This window comes from Pseudophryne corroboree, chromosome 4 (assembly GCF_028390025.1).
Source record: "Pseudophryne corroboree isolate aPseCor3 chromosome 4, aPseCor3.hap2, whole genome shotgun sequence".
Taxonomy (NCBI): Eukaryota; Metazoa; Chordata; class Amphibia; order Anura; family Myobatrachidae; genus Pseudophryne; species Pseudophryne corroboree.
This window is the reverse complement of record NC_086447.1, coordinates 471,259,913-471,284,781: the sequence shown is the minus strand read 5'-3', so window position 1 is coordinate 471,284,781 and position 24,869 is coordinate 471,259,913. Positions and strand designations below refer to the sequence as shown.

At 42.9% G+C, this 24,869-nt stretch overlaps 1 protein-coding gene across 2 annotated transcripts in view; it reads left to right on the top strand.

Moving 5' to 3' along the window:
* Nucleotides 1–24,869, top strand: part of ASCC3 (activating signal cointegrator 1 complex subunit 3) — a 1,202,160-nt gene that overhangs the window by 526,216 nt on the left and 651,075 nt on the right. For both annotated transcript variants that reach the window (XM_063917038.1, XM_063917039.1), the window contains exon 12: nucleotides 18,457–18,633. In XM_063917038.1, coding sequence (XP_063773108.1) covers nucleotides 18,457–18,633 — 177 coding nt within the window. The remainder of the gene's footprint in view (nucleotides 1–18,456; nucleotides 18,634–24,869) is intronic.

Sequence of the window (24,869 nt, the reverse complement as noted above, 5' to 3'; positions counted from 1 at the left end):
TTCAATGTATTTTATACCAGGGGTGTGGTCTAGCAGGCACAAGGCAACATTCCATTTTTGCATGCACGCCATCGGCTCGATGCCGGCTCTTTGACGTACCTAACAAGGTTTTTTGGCTCTTTGTCACTGACTGGTTGGCCACCCCTAACATAGGCCATGTCCACCTCTGCCTATCGCGGCCGGAAGTGAGGCTAAGTATACTCAAAAACAGCACGCTATCTCTCCAAAGAACATTTCTAGCAATTATAAACCACAGGCAAACAGAGTACCGCATATAGATCATGTCATTAATACATATACACTACAGAAAAGAACTGAATGGCGTAGTCTGCGTTCCACCACGACCGGAAGTCTGGAGGCATGTGTTCCAACAGTTCAACGTGCAGCAGCGGGTACAGCCACAAATCCCTAACTTCCAATCCACACTCCACCGCAGCCGGAAGTCACAGGTCGTGCGTTCCTCCTCATAGCGGTATCAGGATATCCGATCTGCATTTATGCGTTCCAGTACCACCTTATCTTAGTTTTTCAATATTAAGAGGTGATCAATAATAAAAAAAATAAAAAAATAGAGGCTAGAGAATACAATATCCATTAGTCATTTACCCAGTAGGCAGTTTATATAATTCCTTGACTACGGTCATCATATCAAATGCAAGTCATATAAAGAGGACCTGGTTTAACAACACAGGCACCATACTTATATAAAGTGCATAAAACAGGCTATTATTATGGATAGCTTATAATACTCACAAATCTAGCATTAAGGAATGTATCAATACATCAAGACATTCCAAAATGAGGTCAGACAAGGCCAAAAAAGAAAGGGAAAAAATAAATAAAAAAAACTTTATTTTTATATATATATATAGATATATATATAGCTATATATAGATAGAGACAAACATCAAACATCTATAAATCCAGTAGTAACCATAGCAAACAAAGCAATAGGTTAGAAAAAATATTCAGATTATTGTACTCATTTAACCCCCTGGGTTCTGCTGTGTCCAATTTATGGATTTATTGATTCTTTTTTGTGCAGTAGCAAACCATGATCACACCCTTTTTTTGTAGCAGGCACTGTATCAATGATCATATATCTCAACGAGGAGACCTGATTTCCCAGTTTCTAGAAATGTGCTGCTACAGGCTTATCCGTGTTTGATCTCACGTATGCCAATCGTATATCCAAGTGATGTTGGTTCATTCACTCACAAAATGTTCTCGTGGTCTTGCCCACATAGACCAGACCACAAGGGCATTGCAGGAAATAGATTACATAGTCCATTTGGCACGTTAGTCTGCATCCTATATTGATCCTACTCCCTACTCCCATTATGCGGATGTAGGAATGATTTTCCAGTGATCATTGATGCACAAATCGCGCAGCCAAGGCACCGATAGCAACCTTTCTGTGATGGTAGCCAGCCCATGCTTTCAGGCTTCTGAGTGCAACAATTAGTACAATATAAGAGGTCCTTTAGATTAGAACCTCTACGTATCCCAAACAACGGTCTAGAGCTTAGTCAACTCATCTGTGGATCTGAGCTCAACGATGGCCAGTGTTTTTTTAATCAATTTCTGAACCTTGCATAAACTAGTATCGCACTTTACACTGTCAATCATTCTGTCACTGATGGTGTTTTCCGTGTGATCTCTGCTTCCATTTTCATGAGGCACTTATTGACAGTTTTTAACTTTTAGCCACAGTCTAAAAAACTATGTTTAACCTCCAGTAATTGATCTTCAGCTAAATCCTTTTCACAATTGTGTAGCACATGCATATACTGCGATACTGGAAGTCCATTTTTTAGCTCATCTGGATGATGTCTCATATTCTGCAGCAGTGTATTGTGTGGAAACTGTTTTTAAAGTAAACCGATGGCCAATAGGTCTGTTGCGCAGTTTCATCAATGTTACGCTGTTACACTTCATTCCTAGCTACAGGCGTACCTATGCATAACGCCACTTAGCTTACCTTTTGAGCGTTTTGACGCTCTCGTAATACCTTGGTGAATATATATGGCTAAGCAATATAACACACTTAAACCTTAGTATAGTGTCGGAAGCGTCCCTGATGCTTCGCCAGATTAACAAAATAACTTAGCCGAGACAGAGGGGTAAGTTTGGATTAAAGGTCCAACCCAATAACCATATATATTAGTCCCTAGCAGACACAAGGGGATAACAATGCTACACTGTAGCAACACAATACAATTCAAAGATACAATAATACATACACTAATATACAAAAGACACAGGGGAAATCAATGCAAGTACAATTAGCAATACAACTATACCATTACAGTAGTAACAGTTACCGTCATACGTACGCTGCGCCACTGGATTCCAGGCCTCAGTCGTCTTATATATATATATATATATATATATATATATATATATGCAAAATGACCTCCATCCAGCAAGCCACAAATGTGCATGTGTATACCCAAACGATCAGAAACAGACTCCATGAGGGTGGTATGAGGGCCTGACGTCCACAGGTGGGGGGTTGTGCTTACAGCCCAAAACCATGCAGGACTTTTGGCATTTGCCAGAGAACACCAAGATTGGCAAATTTGCCACTGGCGCCCTGTGCTCTTCACAGATGAAAGCAGGTTCTCACTGAGCACATGTGACAGACGTGACAGAGTCTGGAGACGCCAAGGAGAACATTCTGCTGCCTGCAACATCCTCCAGCATGACTGGTTTGGCAGTGGGTCAGTAATGGTGTGGGGTGGCATTTCTTTGGGGGGCCGCACAGCCCTCCATGTGCTCGCCAGAGGTAGCCTGACTGCCATTAGGTACCGAGATGAGATCCTCAGACCCCTTGTGAGACCATATGCTGGTGCGGTTGGCCCTGGGTTCCTCCTAATGCAAGACAATGCTAGACCTCATGTGGCTAGAGTGTGTCAGCAGTTCCTGCAAGACGAAGGCATTGATGCTATGGACTGGCCCGCCCATTCCCCAGACGTGAATCCAATTGAGCACATCTGGGACATCATGTCTCGCTCCATCCACAGACTGTCCAGGAGTTGGCGGATGCTTTAGTCCAGGTCTGGGAGGAGATCCCTCAGGAGACCATCCGCCACCTCATCAGGAGCATGGCCAGGCATTGTAGGGAGGTCATACAGGCACGTGGAGGCCACACACACTACTGAGCCTCATTTTGACTTGTTTAAAGGACATTACATCAAAGTTGGATCAGCCTGTAGTGTGTTTTTCCACTTTAATTTTGAGTGTGACTCCAAATCCAGACCTCCATGGGTTAATAAATTTGATTTCCATTGATAATTTTTGTGTGATTTTGTTGTCAGCACATTCAACTATGTAAAGAACAAAGTATTTAATAAGAATATTTCATTCATTCAGATCTAGGATGTGTTATTTTAGTGTACCCTTTATTTTTTTGAGCAGTGTGTGTATATATATATATATGTATGTATGTATGTATGTATGTATGTATGTGTGTGTATGTATATATATATATATATATATATATATATATATATATATACAGTTGACCAGTTGTCTAAAGGCTATGTATAACTCATTTTGTAGTGGGGGACAGGTCAGTGCTGTGCAAACCATAATGCCAGAATACATATGACATATCACTATTAATTCAAGTATCAATATCTGATCTGTATTTTGATGAATTGAGTATAACTTCATGGTCACCTGGCTTAGGTCACTTAAAATGCACACAAGATTCTGGTAAGTGCAGGGGTGTATTAGTTAGAGCACACAATCTGGAATCTGCATGTCCTTAGCAATTGTATAGTATCTGGTTTCTTGTTTGTTAGAGACAATGGCAACATGGGATCAATTGGATCATCACCAAGGCTCAATTGTTTGTGTTTACCATTGTTTGCCCCAATTGTTTTTACACATTTAACTCAGTCAAAGGTCTATCTTCCATGGACACGATGCCTGTTTGGACAAAACAATCTGATATGTTTAAGACACTATTTGATTTATATTCCAGGATGTACCACATTTGAGTGTATGTAAGAAATATTTGCTATTTTGTTACAGTATGCTATTTATTTACAAATGCATCTTCTACCGTAATGCGCACAGTAACTTGCCGTTACAGTCATTCGCACCCTACCGTATTAGCTATAGCATGCATAGTCGATGCATGCATCATAGATGCATCCATTAGTAAATGCCATAGTGTATTCTAAATATCGAAATATGCAATTTGACTTTGACAATTGCGATCAGTGTCCTTTCTGTAGAGGGTATATGCCAACCTACCATCTTTTTTAAAGATTGTATTGTCCAGGAAATTCATAATGGATTCATCAGCAAAAGCTGTAAAGCGAATATGGTCTCCAAAGCATTCAATGAGTCAACCATCTCAAAAAACTTAGCAGCACCTCTTCAGATTAAAAATATATCATTTATAAGATGTCCATAATAAATAATATCACAGCCAAACTTTGACGTAATATAACACCTCTTATAATGGTCCATATAAATGTTAGCATATGCAGGTGCTAGGTTCGAGCCCATGGCTGTCCCTGACACCTGCATATAGTAATCATCCTGATAGACAAAATGGTTTACTACCAGATCCTTCTCTAGTATATTCACAACAAACTCAATTGGTGTACCTGTATAAAGACCCTTAATTAGGGATTGTTTTACAGATTCTATCCCTTTATGGGGTATCACAGTGTAGAGCGAACTTACGTCCATGGTAGCCAAAAGGCAATCATCTGGTAGCTGACATAGCGGTCTATACATTTTACACAAGGCTGTAATTAAAAGTCCACCAATTAAGCCAACGGTTCTAACCCCCTAGCCAAAATAATCGGCCTACCCGGCGGGTCTGTGAGCAACTTGTGCACCTTCGGAAGTGTATGTAGCAATGGACAAATTGGGTAGTCCACTCGCATGAATCTAGCCAATAGCGATAGACGGAGATGGGCGTGGCCTATGCCATATGTATTGCCAGGGGTATTTAAGGAGGCTCTTGTCACTTGGATGGGCATGCCTACCTTTTCTGTGGTATTGTGTACTGAGGACGGTCACGTTGAGTGACCGAAACGTTGACTGCCATGATGGCTTCCGCTTTGTGAGCAAATAAACATTGTTTAACTGCTGTAAAGACTCTGGCGAGTGCCTTTTTTTGGTTTATTTATGCATATGGATTTCTAATGGAATGCATTGGAGTTGTACTACTCCAGTTTAAATGACACTCCCAATTTTTATGGGCGTCAGCTGTCCCTTAAAGAAATGGTACAGTAGTGGTAAATTACTGTCAAGAAATATGTAATAGTGAGGGATAAGGGTTCAAGCGACCACTGGTGTCTTGATTCAGAACATGATATCCAATATATATATATATATATATATATATATATATATATTATATATATATATATATATATATATATATATATAAAATATATGATATAAAAAGAGTATTTGAGAAAACATACACACACACACATATATAATTCATATGATGAAGTCCTAATAAATTATTACAAGGACTAAACGCGTTGGGCAAACGATCCACTCCTCTGAAAGGATCACAGATAAGCTTTTATAATCTTTTTTATTGTACGGTTCTTATGTTTTTTATGTGTTTTTTATGTTTATGTCTGTATTAAAATCTTGAAAATTACTACACTATGGGCTCTTCTTCCCGTTTCTGGGAGAAACTATTTCATTTTTAAGGGTCTCCAGTATGAACCTCAGGAGAAGAATTCTCTAAAGATACTTCTACATGCAAGCATTGCAAGTACTGAGGGTGCTTATTTTTATACTACCTTAGGCGGTGGGCACATCACTTGGTCTTCAATTGTGACAGTGGGTGCACCATTTAACTAAAGGCATAACCACTAATCACATCGGCAATTTTGATATATGCACACCTCTACATATGTTGGCAATATTACACTATATTTTATTTTTCTGATTTTCTTACGGACCATCTACGGAGTCAGTGGGAAAGCTAGAAGACCGGCATCAGGAGAAACACGGTTTACACTACATGCCTGAAATACACATGGGATGCGGTTCACATATTATTATTTAATTTTCACTTGGAATTCGTTTAACACAGAAGGCGCTGGGTTCTACCACCTTGTACATATATATATATATATATATATATATATATATATCACACATAACACAATGTAACTGTCACTCACTAGATCCATAACATAACTGTCCCGGTGCCCTCACATGCTGGATCACCAGCAATACATACGTAACAGGCAGGTGCGGCACTCGGCAAAGAAAGATGACAAACTCAAAAGTTTCTTAATCAACGTTTCGGTGTATTACCGTCTTCAGGATATAAACAACAATTAACAAACACTTACCTTATATTGCTACAACACCCAGTGACAAGGAGGCTGCTACTGGCGGGCACCCGCAGCTGCCGCCGAACCGGAAGCGGGACGCAGCTCCCGTCAGCATCGCGACCAGCAACACGTCAGCGCTTCAGCTGAGCGGCGCGTGTCTGTGACATCACCATCACCAAGACAACCACAATAACAAGCATCAGTATAGCTGGAAAAATAGACAACACAAAACATACAAAATCACATCTATTGTCTCCATATCATCCTATCTTAATAACATACTATACTATATGTATAAATCTAATTGGGACAACAAGAAATGGTTTATTGACTCAATAATAAATCCGCATAAACTAGCATAAGCTATTAAATTTAGCTGACAGTATCATGTAAACACAGACCATGAAATAGTTTCATTAAGTCCGCGAGGACTCAATGTATCCAGCCTATGGGGTATATGCAATTGCGGTCGAATTCCCGAAATTGTCGAATTTCGGGTCATTTTCGACCAAAAAAAAAAATCGCCTATGCGATTCAGTGCTTTCCGACCAAAAAACGGACTTTCAAAATTCGACTTTTTGAAATTCGACTTTTTGCAAATTCGACTTTTCTGCAATGATACAAGTGCTGCAATTCGACCAAAGCATATTCAATTCAAGTTTGGAAATTCGACAGCAGTGCTTTTAGACAGCAAATTCGTCATTTTCAATCCGCCACACTTTGGAGGGTGAAAACAAATAAAAAATTTTTAAACATGTTTTTTTTTGTGTTTTTTTTGGGGGGGAATAGCAGATCTATTTATATTAGAAGGGATTAGGTACTTTTTTTTTTTTTTTTGGAGGCACAAATATTATTTATATATTTTTTAAAATATTATTTTTTTTTTATTTTTTTTTATGCTGGAACGGTGAAATCATAAAAAAAAATGGCGTGGGGTCCCCCCTCCAAAGCATAACCAGCCTCGGGCTCTTCGAGCTGGTCCTGGTTCTAAAAATGCGGGGAAAAAATTGACAGGGGATCCCCCGTATTTTTAAAACCAGCACCGGGCTCTGCGCCTGGTGCTGGTGCCAAAAATACGGGGGACAAAAAGAGTAGGGGTCCCCCGTATTTTTAACACCAGCATCGGGCTCCACTAGCTGGACAGATAATGCCACAGCCGGGGGTCACTTTTATGCCGTGCCCTGCGGCCGTGGCATTAAATATCCAACTAGTCACCCCTGGCCGGGGTACCCTGGGGGAGTGGGGACCCCTTCAATCAAGGGGTCCCCCCCCCAGCCACCCAAGGGCCAGGGGTGAAGCCCGAGGCTGCCCCCCCCCCATCCAATGGGCTGCGGATGGGGGGGCTGATAGCCTTTTGTGATAATAAAAAGATATTGTTTTTTCCAGTAGTACTACAAGTCCCAGCAAGCCTCCCCCGCAAGCTGGTACTTGGAGAACCACAAGTACCAGCATGCGGGAGAAAAACGGGCCCGCTGGTACCTGTAGTACTACTGGGGAAAAAATACCCAAATAAAAACAGGACACACACACCGTCGACAGTAAAACTTTATTTCATACGTCGACACACACATACTTACCTATGTTCACACGCCGACATCGGTCCTCTTCTCCATGTAGAATCCACGGATACCTGAAAAGAAAAGATCAATATACTCACCTCAGCCATGGTCCAGAGATAAATCCACGTACTTGGCAAAAAAACAAACCGAACACCCGCTCCATGCCGGACTGAAAGGGGTCCCATGCTGACACATGGGACACCTTTCCACGAATGAGACCTGTCAGTGACAGCTGTCACAGAAAGGTCTCTAAGCCAATCAGGAAGCGCAACTTCGTTGCGCTCACCTGATTGGCTGTTCGCTGTCTGTACTGTGACAGCACATCGCAAAGCCGCTCCATTACTTTCAATGGTGGGAACTTAGCAGCTAGCGGTAAGGTCACCCGCCGGTCAGCGGCTGACCGGCGGGTGACCCCACCGCTACCCGCAAAGTTCCCACCATTGAAAGTAATGGAGCGGCTTTGCGATGTGCTGTCACAGTACAGACAGCGCACAGCCAATCAGGTGAGCGCCACGGAAGTAGCGCTTCCTGATTGGCTGAAGGGACGTCAGTGACAGGAGTCACGTGATGTCCCGGCATTCGGGAGAAAGGGGTCTGATGTGAAAACATTGGACCCCTTTCTAGTCCGGTATGGAGCGGGTTTTTGCGTGTTTTTTTTTTAAAACAAGTACGTGGATTTTACTCTCTGGACGTGGATTTATCTCTGGACGCTGGAAGGTGAGTATAATTTTTTCACAGGTACCCTCGGATCGTCGGAGACCGTGGCAGTCGGCGTGTCAACATAGGTAAGTATGTGTGTGTCGGTAGTGTGTAATAAAGTTTTACTATCAAGGTGTGTGTGTCCTGTTTTTATTTGGGTATTTTTTTCCCAGTAGTACTACAGGTACCAGCGGACCCGTTTTTCTCCCGCATGCTGGTACTTGTGGTTCTCCAAGTACCAGCTTGCGGGGGAGGCTTGCTGGGACTTGTAGTACTACTGGAAAAAACAATATCTTTTTATTATCACAAAAGGCTATCAGCCTCCCCATCCGCAGCCCATTGGATGGGGGGGACAGCCTCGGGCTTCACCCCTGGCCCTTGGGTGGCTGGGGGGGGGACCCCTTGATTGAAGGGGTCCCCACTCCCCCAGGGTACCCCGGCCAGGGGTGACTAGTTGGATATTTAATGCCACGGCCGCAGGGCACTATATAAAAGTGACCCCCGGCTGTGGCATTATCTGTCCAGCTAGTGGAGCCCGATGCTGGTGTTAAAAATACGGGGGACCCCTACTCTTTTTGTCCCCCGTATTTTTGGCACCAGCACCAGGCGCAGAGCCCGGTGCTGGTTTTAAAAATACGGGGGATCCCTGGCCAATTTTTCCCCTGCATTTTTAGAACCAGGACCAGCTCGATGAGCCCGAAACTGGTTATGCTTTGGAGGGGGGACCCCACGCCATTTTTTTTTCGGGTTTTTCACGTTTTTTTACCGTTTTTTAAAATCGCGGCAAAATCCGCCAAATCGGCCGATTTTCGCCCGCGACTCTGGCGAATCCGTTTTTCATTGAATATGGTGAATTCCGGAAGCCACCTTCCGGGATTCACCTGTCGAATTGAGTCGAATTAAAAAACGGCGAAAATTTCCGCGAATTCTACCGCAATTGCATATACCCCTATGAATCCATTCGGTTTCACGTTTAAGCAATAGGCGATTACGATCACCACCCCTACGTAGAGGGGGAATGTGATCTATCATTCTGTATCTTAAACTTAACAGGTTATGCTTATTTTCGGCAAAATGCCGGGCTACCGGTTGTTCATTCTTGCCACTATTGATCGCAGCTCTAATCGCTGATCTATGGGCAGACATCCTTTCTTTAAATTTACATTGGGTTTTCCCAATGTAAGAAAGCCCACATGGGCATATAATTTGGTACACTACAAATGTACTATTACAACTAAGATGATGTCTGATCTTATAAATTTTACCTGAATGTGGGTGGGAGAACTTATCTCCCGATATATCATAAAGCCACATGTGGCACACATACATCTAAAGCACCCCCATTTTTTATTTGCAAGAAAATGGGTGGCTTTATTAGGGTCACTAATATCAGTGCGCATGTGAAGGTCCCTGAGATTTCGATCGCGGGTATAACATGGCATAATTGTGTGCTATTTGAGATGAAGACACATATCAGTCTGTACAATAGGCCATCTGTGTTTAGTGGCTTTCTTAATGTCAGGGGATAAATCGTTATATCTATTGACAATCGGAAATTTGTCTGATATCTTTGCTTCTTCTTTTTTCTGCAATAGCAAGCTCCTATCTAATTTAAGCACGTTCTCTTTGATGTGAAGCAGATTTTCTTGATCGTAACCTCTCTCTATGAACTTGAGTACTGTTTCATCAAGCTGTTTCTGTAGTTTATTCGGATCAGAATTAATTCTGCGTACTCTTACCATCTGTGAGTAAGGCAAGCCTAACTTGAGTTCACGTGGATGGTTGCTATTGATATGTAAGACTGTGTTCCGGTCGGTAGGTTTGTTAAAAACCGACGTGGTCAGACCATCATTGGTCCGAGTAATCTGGGCATCCAGAAAGTGGATCTGGGACTGACTCATCTCTAAAGTTAATTTAACTGGACTGTTAGAGTTGTTATGCCGGTGAACTAATGACCTGGGTCTTTCCTCGGTACCCTGCCAGATTAAAAACAAGTCATCTATATACCGCATATCAAAGAATCTGTGCTTTTACATCCTGATCAGAAAAGAAAAGGTCCTGTTCAATCTCGAACATGTAGCAGTTCGAGTATGCGGGGGCCACAGAGGACCCCATGGCACATCCCAACCTCTGTATATAATAGTCACCATCAAATAAAAAATAATTTTTACTCAGTACAAATTCTAGAAGCAGTAACAAAAACTCAACAAATGCAAGTGATAATCGATCATTAGTTAACAGTATCTTTTTAACCGCAGAAATTCCTACATCATGGGGAATAATAGTATAGAGGCTAGTGACATCAGCTGTCACCAGCCATACATCACCTGGTAATGGACCCACTGTAGATAATTTATTCAAAAACATAGTTGTATCAAGTAAAAAGAACTAATCCATCTGGATAAGTGGTTGTAAGATTGCATCAATAAGGGTAGCAGCTGGTTGAGATAAGGATCCCCTAGCGGAAATTATAGGCCTGTGTCAAGCCGTGTGTTGCCTTTGTCAAGCTGTAATAAGTAGGGGTAAGGACGTTAACCACCTAGGAACATCCTCCGTTATATGTCACCTGGACCGCATTCCTCAGAAGTCAGTGACAAGTTCAAAAACTTTGGATGACAGCGGAAGCAGTCCACTGACCACTAAATCCCTTCCTCTTGTAACCAAGCTCCTGCAAAGCACACCACCAACTCCCTCAGTGTCAATTTCCACATTACACAGGAAAGCCAATAGTCCTGCAGGCCATGTCACTGGCAAGTCTGACGAGTCCCCTCCTGCCTGGGATTCCTCCGATGCATCCTTGAGTGTAACGCCTACTGCTGCTGGCGCTGCTGTTGTTGCTGCTGGGAGTCGATCGTCATCCCAGAGGGGAAGTCGGAAGACCACTTGTACTACTTCCAGTAAGCAATTGACTGTCCAACAGTCCTTTGCGAGGAAGATGAAATATCACAGCAGTCATCCTGCTGCAAAGCGGATAACTCAGGTCTTGTCAGCCTGGGTGGTGAGAAACGTGTGTCCGGTATCCACCGTTAATTCACAGGCAACTAGAGATTTGATTGAGGTACTGTGTCCCCGGTACCAAATACCATCTATGCTCCATTTCTCTAGGCAGGCGATACCGAAAATGTACACAGATCTCAGAAAAAGAGTCACCAGTGTCCTAAAAAATGCAGTTGTAACCAATGTCCACTTAACCACGGACATGTGGACATGTGGAGCAGGGCAGACTCAGGACTATATGATTGTGACAGCCCACTGGATAGATGTATTGCCTCCCGCAGCAATAACAGCAGCGGCGGCAGCATCTCGCAAACGCCAACTCGTTCCTAGGCAGGCTACGCTTTGTATCACCGCTTTCCATAAGAGAAACACAGCTGACAACCTCTTACGGAAACTGAGGAACATCATCGCGGAATGGCGTACCCCAATTGGACTCTCCTGGGGATTTGTGACATCGGACAACGCCACCAATATTTTGCGTGCATTACATCTGGGCAAATTCCAGCACGTCCCATGTTTTGCACATACATTGAATTTGGTGGTGCAGAATTATTTAAAAAACGACAGGGGCGTGCAAGAGATGCTGTCGGTGGCCTGAAGAATTGCGGGCCACTTTCGGCATTCAGCCACCGCGTGCCGAAGACTGGAGCACCAGCAAACAATCCTGAACCTGCCCTGCCATCATCTGAAGCAAGAGGTGGTAACGAGCTGGAATTCAACCCTCTATATGCTTCAGAGGATGGAGGAGCAGCAAAAGGCCATTCAAGCCTATACATCTGCCCACGATATAGGCAAAGGAGGGGGAATGCACCTGACTCAAGCGCAGTGGAGAATGATTTCAACGTTGTGCAAGGTTCTGCAACCCTTTGAACTTGCCACACGTGAAGTCAGTTCAGACACTGCCAGCCTGAGTCAGGTCATTCCCCTCATCAGGCTTTGGCAGAAGAAGCTGGAGACATTGAAGGAGGAGCTAAAACGGAGCGATTCCGCTAGGCATGTGGGACTTGTGGATGGAGCCCTTAATTCATTTAACCAGGATTCACGGGTGGTCAATCTGTTGAAATCAGAGCACTACATTTTGTCCACCGTGCTCGATCCTAGATTTAAAACCTACGTTGTATATCTTTCCAGCAGACACAAGTCTGCAAAGGTTCAAAGACCTGCTGGTGAGAAAATTGTCAAGTCAAGCGGAACGTGACCCATCAACAGCTCCTCCTTCACATTCTCCCGCAACTGGAGGTGCGAGGAAAAGGCTAAGAATTCCGAGCCCACCCGCTGACGGTGATGCAGAGCAGTCTGGAGCGAGTGCTGACATCTGGTCCGGACTGAAGGACCTGCCAACGATTACTGACATGTCGTCTACTGTCACTGCATATGATTCTGTCACCATTGAAAGAATGGTGAAAGATTATATGAGTGACCGCATCCAAGTAGGCACGTCAGACAGTCCGTACGTATACTGGCAGGAAAAAAGAGGCAATTTGGAGGCCCTTGCACAAACTGGCTTTATTCTACCTAAGTTGCCCTCCCTCCAGTGTGTACTCCGAAAGAGTGTTTAGTGCAGCCGCTCACCTTGTCAGCAATCGGCGTACGAGTTAACTTCCAGAAAATGTGGAGAAGATGATGTTCATCAAAATGAATTATAATCAATTCCTCCGTGGAGACATTCACCAGCAATTGCCTCCAGAAAGTACACAGGGATCTGAGATGGTGGATTCCAGTGGGGACGAATTAATAATCTGTGAGGAGGGGGATGTACACAGTGAAAGGGGTGAGAAATCGGAGGATGATGATGAGATGGACATCTTGCCTCTGTAGAGCCAGTTTGTGCAAGGAGAGATTGATTGCTTCTTTTTTGGTGGGGGCCCAAACCAACCAGTCATTTCAGTCACAGTTGTGTGGCAGACCCTGTCGCTGAAATGATGGGTTCGTTAAAGTGTGCATGTCCTGTCTATACAACATAAGGGTGGGTGGGAGGGCCCAAGGACAATTCCATCTTGCACCTCTTTTTTCTTTAATTTTTCTTTGCATCATGTGCTGTTTGGGGACTATTTTTTTAAGTGCCATCCTGTCTGACACTGCAGTGCCACTCCTAGATGGGCCTGGTGTTTGTGTCGGCCACATAATGTTGACACCACAATGAAACTATAATGTTGACAAGTTTGCAATGTTGACTTTTCAATGTGGCTGGTTAGGCTATGTGGGGAAGCGCGGGGGGGGGCAGGATTAGGCAATAGGGGGAGGGTTAAAGTTAGCGGGAGGTATAAGGGTTAGGTATAGGTGAACAATACTCACTGGAACACCGCTCCTTATTCGACCCCGCCACAGCTTCCCTTTTGACCACTTGGGCCCGGAAGACGCAGCTGCTACTGAGAGAAGATAAGAGGCCATCAGGAACAGTTTGTCAACAGTTTATCATATCAATGTGTCATCTGTGTCGACTTGATGAACACTGACATGGTCACTGACGACAGGCTAAGCATTTTGACATTTCCACCATGATGACTTTATGCAGGTCGATATGATAACTGTCGACCTAACATAAGACCGTTTCTAGGCATGTGACCCTACTATAATAATGATTTCATTCTATAAACTCATTTTGTAAACAGTGGAAGGCCTGCAGGACCACAATCACTACTGGCACGCCTGGGTGCTGTGGGACATAGTCGAAAGGGAGCGGCTTTGCCCCCTTGTTGAATATTTACCTATGGTGCACTTCCGCAAACTCGGGGGAGATGGGAAAGGATTCACCTACCCTGCACTCCTGGACTGATACAGATTGCATGCCTGTGTTATCCTATCCATACCTACTCTACCCACTGAATGCACCTCTGAATGTGTGGTCTTATAAACAATGCAGCTTGTTTAGAATACAGTATATGCATTATTCTGAGTGATTCAAACATTTTTATTACAGATTGTATAATCTGTAATTTGAGTCCCATACTATTTTCTTGAGTGCAGTCCTTTGTGCTCTTTTTTTTTAACCTTAGTATTTATTCATTGCAATTTTCAGTGGCTTGAATTTATGATTGGTTTATAAGGAAAATGTAATAATATGCCCACTACTGTAAAATAAATAGTACAGTATTTTAAACCATCAGGGAGTTCCACAGCTACAAAAGCAGAAGATCACCGGCTGAGCGCCCTTATACACCACTAAACATAGAAGTGACTTATGTTTCCCTTTATATTTACAATTAGACGTACAGTTATGCATTTTTTTACCTGTAAACAAGTGAATTGTAATGAGGATTGAATTGTTTGACGGAGATGAAGCACATCGCTACATATTTCAATTTTATTGACAATTATGCATTCCATCAAAGAACCCTATAAGGGAGATTTATCAAGCATTCTAAAGAGGACAAGTGGAGATGTTGCCTATAGCAAACAAACTGCTTCCAGCTATTGTTTTATGGAATGCACCAGATAAATGATAGCTCAAATCTGATTGGTTGCTATGGTCAGTACTCAGTACCCCAATTTGTCCTCTTTAGAAGGTTTGTTAAATGTTGACCTTTTATGGTTAGTCGTATGAAAAACTGGTTACTGTATCACTTCTCTCTCAGGTATATTTATAATATTTTACTGTGTTTAAAGGGTGGGGCAGATGTATTAAGACTGGAAAAGTGATAAAGCAGTGATAAGTGGAAGGTGATAACACACCAGCCAATCAGCTCCTATCATTTTTTATGCCCATAATGACTGGCTGGTGTGTTATCACCTTGCACTTATCACTTCTTAATACAAAAAGATAGAGTAGTCCACAAGCGCTGCAACAAGGTATCACGCCTTCACATGAGATCCTTCCATATTCATTATATGGTTTCCAAGGTTCGCACCTTTGGACTGACCTCCTCTTAGTGGTGGAGACACCTATAAAGGTTTCTTTCTGCACTCTTCTCCACTGTTCTATTACTTGATGGTGCACTTTCCCTCAGTGAGGACACTCACCTTAAATACACTCCCTGTGTGCAAACAACGGTTTCTTTTTGTTTATCCTTAATCGTCACACAATTATTCCATTGACATCATTGGAGACCTCCCTCTCCCTTAAATTAGACGCTCACCTTATATTAAGGCCCTATATGCCTTGAAAGGTTTCTTTCACCACTGTTAATCTCGGCTGTCTGCCACCTGCATCTCACGTACTTTCCTCCTTGTGGTAGATTCTCATAAAAAATGAATAAAAGATTCCGTCCAAACAGATTTATTCACACAATGGACATGGAACTATTCAGTAAAAAAATCCATAAAATCACATTTACAAAACAAAAACAACAACAATTTCCCTATTTGGCAGCCTCGGGTAGTCCTTTTATATCCCCCTCGGAAACCGATAGGAGGAATCAATCTTCCCAGAGTAAAACGGAAGAAATTGTAAAATGCTCCCAAATTACGGTCCCTTGCATGGGGAAATATCTCATAGGCACTACCTTACCGCCAGGGCTTTAAAAGAGACTGGAACCAACGCGTTTCGGATAAAAATCCTTCCTGAGGAAGGATTTTTATCCGAAACGCGTTGGTACCAGTTTCTTTTAAAGCCCTGGCGGTAAGGTAGTGCCTATGAGATATTTCCCCATGCAAGGGACCGTAATTTGGGAGCATTTTACAATTTCTTCCGTTTTACTCTGGGAAGATTGATTCCTCCTATCGGTTTCCGAGGGGGATATAAAAGGACTAACCGAGGCTGCCAAATAGGGAAATTGTTGTTGTTTTTGTTTTGTAAATGTGATTTTATGGATTTTTTTACTGAATAGTTCCATGTCCATTGTGTGAATAAATCTGTTTGGACGGAATCTTTTATTCATTTTTTATGAGAATCTACCACAAGGAGGAAAGTACGTGAGATGCAGGTGGCAGACAGCCGAGATTAACAGTGGTGAAAGAAACCTTTCAAGGCATATAGGGCCTTAATATAAGGTGAGCGTCTAATTTAAGGGAGAGGGAGGTCTCCAATGATGTCAATGGAATAATTGTGTGACGATTAAGGATAAAGAAAAAGAAACCGTTGTTTGCACATAGGGAGTGTATTTAAGGTGAGCGTCCTCACTGAGGGAAAGTGCACCATCAAGTAATAGAACAGTGGAGAAGAGTGCAGAAAGAAACCTTTATAGGTGTCTCCACCACTAAGAGGAGGTCAGTCCAAAGGTGCGAACCTTGGAAACCATATAATGAATATGGAAGGATCTCATGTGAAGGCGTGATACCTTGTTGCAGCGCTTGTGGACTACTCTATCTTTTTGTATTATATGTATTGTTGGGAGTGGTGATCCCTAAGAGTATAGTACAAAGTCGCTGCCGGGCGCAAGTTATACTTCTCTTGTTAGATTTTGACTTATCACTTCTTGTTCACTGCTTTATCACTTTTCCAGGCTTAATACATCTGCATCGGTGTGAGCTGTGCATATAGCAACACTTTGCTATTCAGAGGTTTTTTTTTTGTATACAAAACTATTATGTAAAAAAAAAAAACAACGAATCACATAATTAAATTATAGGATATAGATACATTTAAATATGTATTGTTTCTGAACAGAATTTTAATTCTGCACACTGTATTTTTCTTAATTTCTATGCAAGATGAAAAATACTGCTGTGCGCATTTGATGCTCTGCTTCAGCGCATGTCATTCCAATATGCGCTGTTCAACATGTCATTCCAATATGCGCTGTTCAACATGTCATTCCAATATGCAGCTTGTTGAACATCTCATTCAAAAAACTATGGCCAATTATAAGGAGTTGGTACCCCCTTACACACTGAGCAATTTAACCAACAACCAAACAATATTCATGAGTCGTCAAACACTTCCAAATTGTTGTTTCAGCCTAAATTAAGTTTGTCGTTCGTTGTTTGTAGCGTACAAACTAGACAAATTTGCACCTAGTTGATAGCGGCATTTTAAAAATTGAGCTTCATGTACAGATACAGTAACAGAGGAGCTCACTAGCGACCCACAGGGGCACACATTGCTGGCAATATAGTGCGTACACACTGGCAATATAGTGCGCACACACTGATAAAACAAATTTGTCATAACAATGTTCCATTATCAGCAAATTGGTTTCAAATGCCGTCTAGTGTGTACCCAGCATTACTGCCATTGTTCAAACAGCCTCTAAAATGGCAATTAGGAGCAGATTGGCTGGTACTTTATTTCTCTCCACTGTATCACTCTCCAAGGCGTAGTACATCTCCCCCTATTACTGTTAGAATTTTTGTTTACAGTTTCATTTGAAACTCATCAATGTTAAATAAATTGCCTAACAAATTAAATGTTCCCATTAACGATAGTTTTCCTTATCTCAGTATATATTTCCTATAGTACAAGTGGCTGATGGCAGTTACACGTGATACACAGATATACCAGCTGTTTTGTCTGATAAGACACTGCTTGGACCCAAATCTGTTGCAGTGCCTTAAAATTTCTAGTTGTAATTGATAGATTACAACGTGTGAATTTCCACTCATTGCACTTACCCCCATGTTATCCTACTCCTTGGACTGAGTCTTTTTAATTTGGCCTACCCTACACACACTACACATGGCCAATTTAAAAACTGGTCCTGTTATTCGAGCAAGCAATAGGATTGGCTAAAATATGTAATGTTTAAACAAGGCATCATCTAATCTAAAATTTAATGAGTTTCTGGGGGAATTGGTCTTGGTATTCAGAGAAGATGGCAAAATATTCTGAAAGAAGCTATATAATAATGTGGTTAAGTCTGTTCAAACAAACATTTACATAAGTGTTACAATGCTATTGATATAAGTAGAAACATCTTCAAAATATATAAAGTGTTCAATTTGCATACAATGATTAGCTTTTCATATTTATAATGTGTTTATTCTCATTTAAGGTGGAATCAACACAGAGTATGATTAGAATCTTGGGCCTATCAGCTACTCTTCCTAACTACCTAGATGTGGCTTCATTTCTTCATGTCAATCCTTTTATTGGCCTTTTCTACTTTGATGGACGATTCCGACCTGTTCCTCTTGGACAGACATTTATTGGAATAAAGTCAACCAACAAGGCAAGTATAAATGTTGTTATCTACACACACACACACTGGTAATTTAGCCGAAAATCATTCTATGTTAATTATTGTATCCGTGTCCTCCAGATGCTTCCAGTGTAATCACCTGTGCTTAATAAAACAGCCCTTGTTTACTTCTTACTGTAGACATAGTGCAATATGGCATGAAGCTATTTTTACACAATCTTTTCTTATAATTGTGCTTTGTCTTATGGTTTCTTAAAAATAACACCTGTACACTGTATATCTTGAATCATAGTTTAGCAACTGTAAGACATATGTATCATATAAAATGAGATGTTTTGAAAGTGCAATTGCATCTGATTATTTTCTTTCATGGACTTTCTTTGTGCCTGTCACATATATAGTACATGACAAGTCTCATTAATCTTGATATTATCATGCACACCACTTCAAAACAGTATTTGCAGCTTGTCATAATCCGTACTTCTGCTCTCCTGGCATGCTCTGCTAATGTTAAGGGTTAAAGTAGCCTTATCTGCATTTCTGTAACAAGCAATACCTTCTACAGTAACTGAAGGGAACGGTTTCAAGTTTATACACAAAAGGATAATTTGCCATATGGTACATATTGCATTGTGCATATTTTAACCTTCATTAATTGTATCAAGTATCTGTCTATAAAAACTGCCATTGCTTCTCCTTAATTATCCTTACACATTGTGGTTTGCCTGCACATTTGAATTAAAATGAATAGCTTGATAAAGACATGCAGTTAGTTGCTTAATTGTATCTGTGAAAGCTGACCTTGCTTTTACAACTTGTGCAATGACAAGCAAACTTAATGTGCACTGTGCTGTGGTTTGGAGTAGACAAAGAATGCAACCATTATTATAGTTCAGTATCACTTTGTATAATGCAGTGGCTCCCAAACGCGGTCCTCCAGGCACCCCAACCGTCCAGGATTTAAGGATATCCCTGCTTGTGAACAGATGGCATAATCAAACTGATGTACTTATTAAGTCACCTGTGCCTTAGCATGGCTATCCTTAAAATCTGGACTGTTGGGGTGCCTTGAGGGAACCACATTTGGGAACTGCTGGTATAATACAATATGTTTCTAAGAAGATGTTTTTCCTGTGAAGTTAACATATGGCTTAGACAAAGACTGACATGTTGTAGACGCTAACTTGATCTAAAATTGTTTCTATAGTTTGATAAGTGATACTGTATTCTAAAATCTGCATTAGTGTAGATTAATATATATTAATTATGGTACATTATTATTATTATTTTTTATTATCCTTTATTTATATGACGCCACAAGGGTTCCGTAGCGCCCAGTTACAGAGGACATGTGCACATAATCAAAACAGGAAAACAGTGACTTACAGTTGAAAACCATATAGGACAAGTACAGACTAACTAAGCATAACTACATCAGTAGACGATACTGAGTTAAGTAACAAGGTGGCCGAAAACTGCAGGATTTGGGCAGTTGAGGATTATTAAAGAAAGAAAAGGATAAGCACATGAGGGAAGAGGACCTTACTCATGAGAGCTTACATGCTAAAGGGGAGGGGCAGACAGACAGGCAGGGGTGACACAGATGGGGTAGACCGAGCGTGGGACAGAGGGTTAGTATGATATTTGGCTGGGTTTGGTAAAGATGTGGGTCTTAAGAGCCCGTTTGAAGTTCTGTAGAGAGGTGGAGAGTCTGAGGGGGAGAGGTAGAGAATTTCAGAGTAAGAGAGCAGCACATAAAAAATATTGGAGGTAGTAGTGGGAGGAAGTAATCAGAAGACGGGAGAGTCAGCGTGCATTAGCAGAGCAAAGAAGATGGGTGGGGAGAGTAAAGGGAGATAAGGTCATAGATGTAAGTGGGAGAGGAGTATCACGCAGACCAAGAGAGTGAAGGATTTGCAGGACAGGGTGGTTCACAGTGTCAAAAGCAGCAGAGAGGTCAAGAAGAATAAGTAGAGTAGTGGCCCTTAGATTTGGCTGCATGGAGGTCATTGCAGACTTTTGTGAGGGCAGTTTCAGTGGAGTGGAGAGAGCGGAAACCAGACTGGAATGGGTCAAGCAGTGAGTGGGAGGAAAGAAAGGCAGTGAGGCGGTTATAGACAATACATACGTTCAAGGAGTTTGGAAGTAAAAGGGAAGAGAGAAATGGGTTGATAGTTGAAGAGGTTGTTTGGATCAAGGGTAGGTTTTTTTTTAAAAAATAGGGAAGACAAGAGCATGCTTGAAGGCAGAGGGGACAGTGCCTGATGAGAGGGAGAGATTGAGAAGGTGGGCAAGATGGGAACAGGCAGAAGGAAAGAGATAGTAGTGGTGGTGGGGGGAAACGGTTGAGGTCCATGACTTCCACACCAGATACATGGGAGAAAGATGTCAGAGTTGGTGGGAGGGAAGGGGAGGGGTGTCAAGGGATGGGTGGTGGCTGGTTGCTCGTCTGGTGGGATGTGATGTCCTGATGTATGGAGTCAATCTTGGATGTAAAATCAGTTGCAAAGAGCAGACAACGAGGATGGGAGAGGAGGTGGTAGTGGGCAGAGGAGAGACTTCACAGTGGGAAAGAGGTGCCGGGGGTTGGAAGACTGGGTGCATGCCAACAAGACAAAAATATAATATAAATAAAAATATGTATGTTTCTCTTACGTCCTAGAGGATGCTAGGGTCCACATTAGTACCATGGGGTATAGACGGGCCCCTTGGGAGCCATGGGCACTTTAAGAGCCTAATAGTGTGGGCTGGCTCCTCCCTCTATGCCGCACCTACCAGACCCAGTTTAGAAAATGTGCCCGGTGGAGGTGGTCACAGCTAGGGGAGCTCCTAGGGGCTTTTCTCGTTTTATATATATATATATATATATATCTATAAAAATTTGAAAGAGATTTTTAGATACAGGGAGGCTGCAGGCAAAAGCCTCCCTGCTTCGTGGGACTTAGGGGGGGGGGGGGGGGGGGAGTAGGATCCAACCCTTGAGGTTAATGGCCCCTATCTCTGCTGACAGAACACTGAGCTCCTGAGGGTGTTGATCGCAAGCCCCCGAGGCGACCGCTCGCTCCCGTAGCACTGCCGCCACCCCCTAACAGAGCCAGAAGATGCAGTAGTGAGTTGAAGGCTGGCGCCCCGGTAAGCGGGGAACCGGTGAGAATGGCAGCATTAGGGTAGGCGCGCAACATCAGGCTCAGAGGTACATGTGTGTGGCGCTGTGAGGGGCACCCTGGGCCAGCACAATACCCTAAAAAATGGTCACAGAAGGCTACAGGGGCTTGTACTACTGTTAGCTGCAGTTTAACCTCAGACCAGTATAATATCATAAGTGCGGGAAGACACGCCATTACAGGGGGCGGATCTTCTCCTCAGAGCGGATCCAGCACTCACTAGCACCATTTTCTCCCTGCAGATCACACACAGACGCTGACAGGAAGCACTGATCCTCTACATAACTCCAGCTATCCTGTGTGGTACCAGAGGGTTATAGAAGGGAGGGGGGGTGTTTTCGTTAACTGTTTTTATAGTGAATATAGTCCGCACCAGGCATTTATCATATAACTGCCTTATGGGGTGCTGTGTGTGCTGGCTCCTCATACTCTGTGTCTCTCTGAATTTGTGTCTACATTTTCCTGTGTGTGTGTGCTCATTTTTCTCACATTACCATGTCTAGGGACTCTGTATCCTGTGCTGCAGAGTTTATCTCCTCTCCAGAGGAGTCTATTCCATGTACTCAGGAATGCAATATACTATCTCAACCTTCTGAATCCGAACCACTGTGGGTGTCTTCTATTAAAGGAATGATATCCCATATTTCATCTAGGATAGCTCATAATGAGACTGGAACACAGGTTTTGAAAACATCTGTAGAAGTTTTGTCATATTCTGCTCCCACTGTCTCATCAAAATCCCCTGGTATTTACCCAAAGAAGCGTGCACTTGCCCAAATAATGCAAGTTGACACGGATACCGACTCGGTACGGAGGACGGTGATGGGGATATACTAAGGGGGGAGGCATCCCTTGCTAAGGGGGTGCAGCTCATGGTTGAGGCAATTAAGGATGTTTAACACATTACTGACAAGGTACCTGAGCAGGTAGAGGAGGCTTACTTTACAGATAATAAGAATTGTCCCTATGGTTAATCCACCTTGGGTGGATAATTTGTCTAACCAGTTGCAGCAATTAAACCAATCTCTGGTTAGACATAAATCTGCTATAGGTCACACTCGTGCCCCTGGGTCATCCAAGCGGGCTGCTACGTCCTCACAATCCACGCATCTCTCAGAAGTTTCTTCTGATGAAGATGTGGAACTAACTGTCCTGTCATACACTGAATCAGATGCTTCTGACGAGGAATCTTCTTTACAGGGGGATGTCCCTGACTTGGTGGTTGCTATTAGTCAAATCCTCCAAATATCTGATGATGATGAGGATTCCACTGCAGTGTCTAAGAAACCTGACACGTTTATACGTCAGAAGATAACTAAAACTCTATTACCACCTTTTGATCATTTAGTGCACATACGCTGAGAACCCTGGTCTGAGCCAGGGAAGAAATTATCCCCATCTAAACGGGCCTTAGCTCGATATCCTCTTCCTGCAGAGTTATGTAACATGTGGGAAAATCCACCGTCGGTGGATTCCCATGTCACCCGTCTGGAAGTCACTTCTACTCTCACTACTGTCACCTCACTAAAGGAACCAACAAATAATCGTGAGGAGGTATGCCTGAAATCTATTTACTCCCTAATAGGTTCTGTACATAGACCCACTATTGCTGCCTCCTGGACGGCAAAAGGTATTGAAGCATGGGATCAGGCACTGGAGGAAGAGCTACCCTATGAATTATCTGACAAGGCCAGACAAAATCTGTCTCACATTACTACCGCTGCCGATTATATTCAGGAGGCATCCTCTGAGGCAGGTGTATTGGCAGCTAAGGCATTGACTAAGTCTGTCCTAGCCTGCTGTATTCTGAGGTTGAGGTCATTGAAGGTGGACCTGGACTCCAAAAATACCTTGGAAGTACTCCCTTTTAAGGGAGACATCTTGTTTGGGGAAGACCTAAATAAAATTGTGTCTGATTTAGCGGCTGCTAAAACTGCATTTCTCCCAAATCCTACTCCCTGTGCACAGAAGGCAAAATGTACTACCACTTTTCGTTCCTTTCGGCCTCATGGGAATGCAAAAGGTCAGGCATACCTGAGAGGGTCCCGTGCTACCAAAACCACAAAGCCCAAGACAAAACAGTCCTGGGTGGCCCGTCAGCCTGCTTCTAAACAAGACAAGCCTGCCACATGACGGCATGGTCCTCCCCCTGCAGGATCCGAGGGTGGGAGGCCGACCTCTACAGTTCACCCAGGTCTCGTTAAAGACCACTTTAGACGCACGGGTGTGGGAAGTAATCTCTCGCGGGTACGCAATTTTCTTCAAGAGACGTCCACCTCGCGAGTTTTGGACCACGGTTATCCCTTCGGATCTGTTAAAAGTGCAAGCTCTACAATTGGTTGTTAGTTCCCTCCTGGATACAGGAGTGGTGGTGCTGGTACCTCTGTCCCAGAGAGTCAAAGGATTCAGAATCAACTTGAATCAGGTTGATTAAGAGAATCAACTGTATTCTAGTTCAGAAACTCAGTGGGTCTTTCCGGCCTATACTCAACCTCAAGTCATTGAACAAGTTTGTGAGAGTATCCAAGTTCCGTATGGAAACTCTGTGCTCAGTTGTACTGGCCATGGAACCCGGAGACTATAAAGTATCCCTGGATATACAGGATGCATACCTGCATATACCTATTACCTTGTCGCATCTGCAATATCTGCAGTTTGCTATTGGCAACATCCACTATCTCAGGCTCTGCCATCTCCGTCACCAGGGAATCAGGACCCTGCCTTATCTGGACGACTTGCTGATCCTTGCAAACTCCCATGATGTCCTTTTCAGCCATCTACAACTGACAGTAAGCTTCCTACAAGCCCACAGGTGGCTCATCAATTGAAAGACGTCCTCGCTGGTCCCAGCTCAGAGCATGGTGCACCTGGGGGCACTGCTGGACATGCACAGTCAACGGCTGTTTCTGTCTCCATAGAAGGTCCTGAAGCTTCAGGACAGGGTAAGATGCTTCCTTTGTTGGCCCAGAGTGTTGATACACTCAGCAATGCAAGTACTGGGTCTGATGGTGTCAGCATTCAACATGGTGGAGTACTCTCAATTTCATTCCCACCGTCTGCAGAGGTTAATCCTTTCCAAGTGGGACAACCTACCTCATCGGA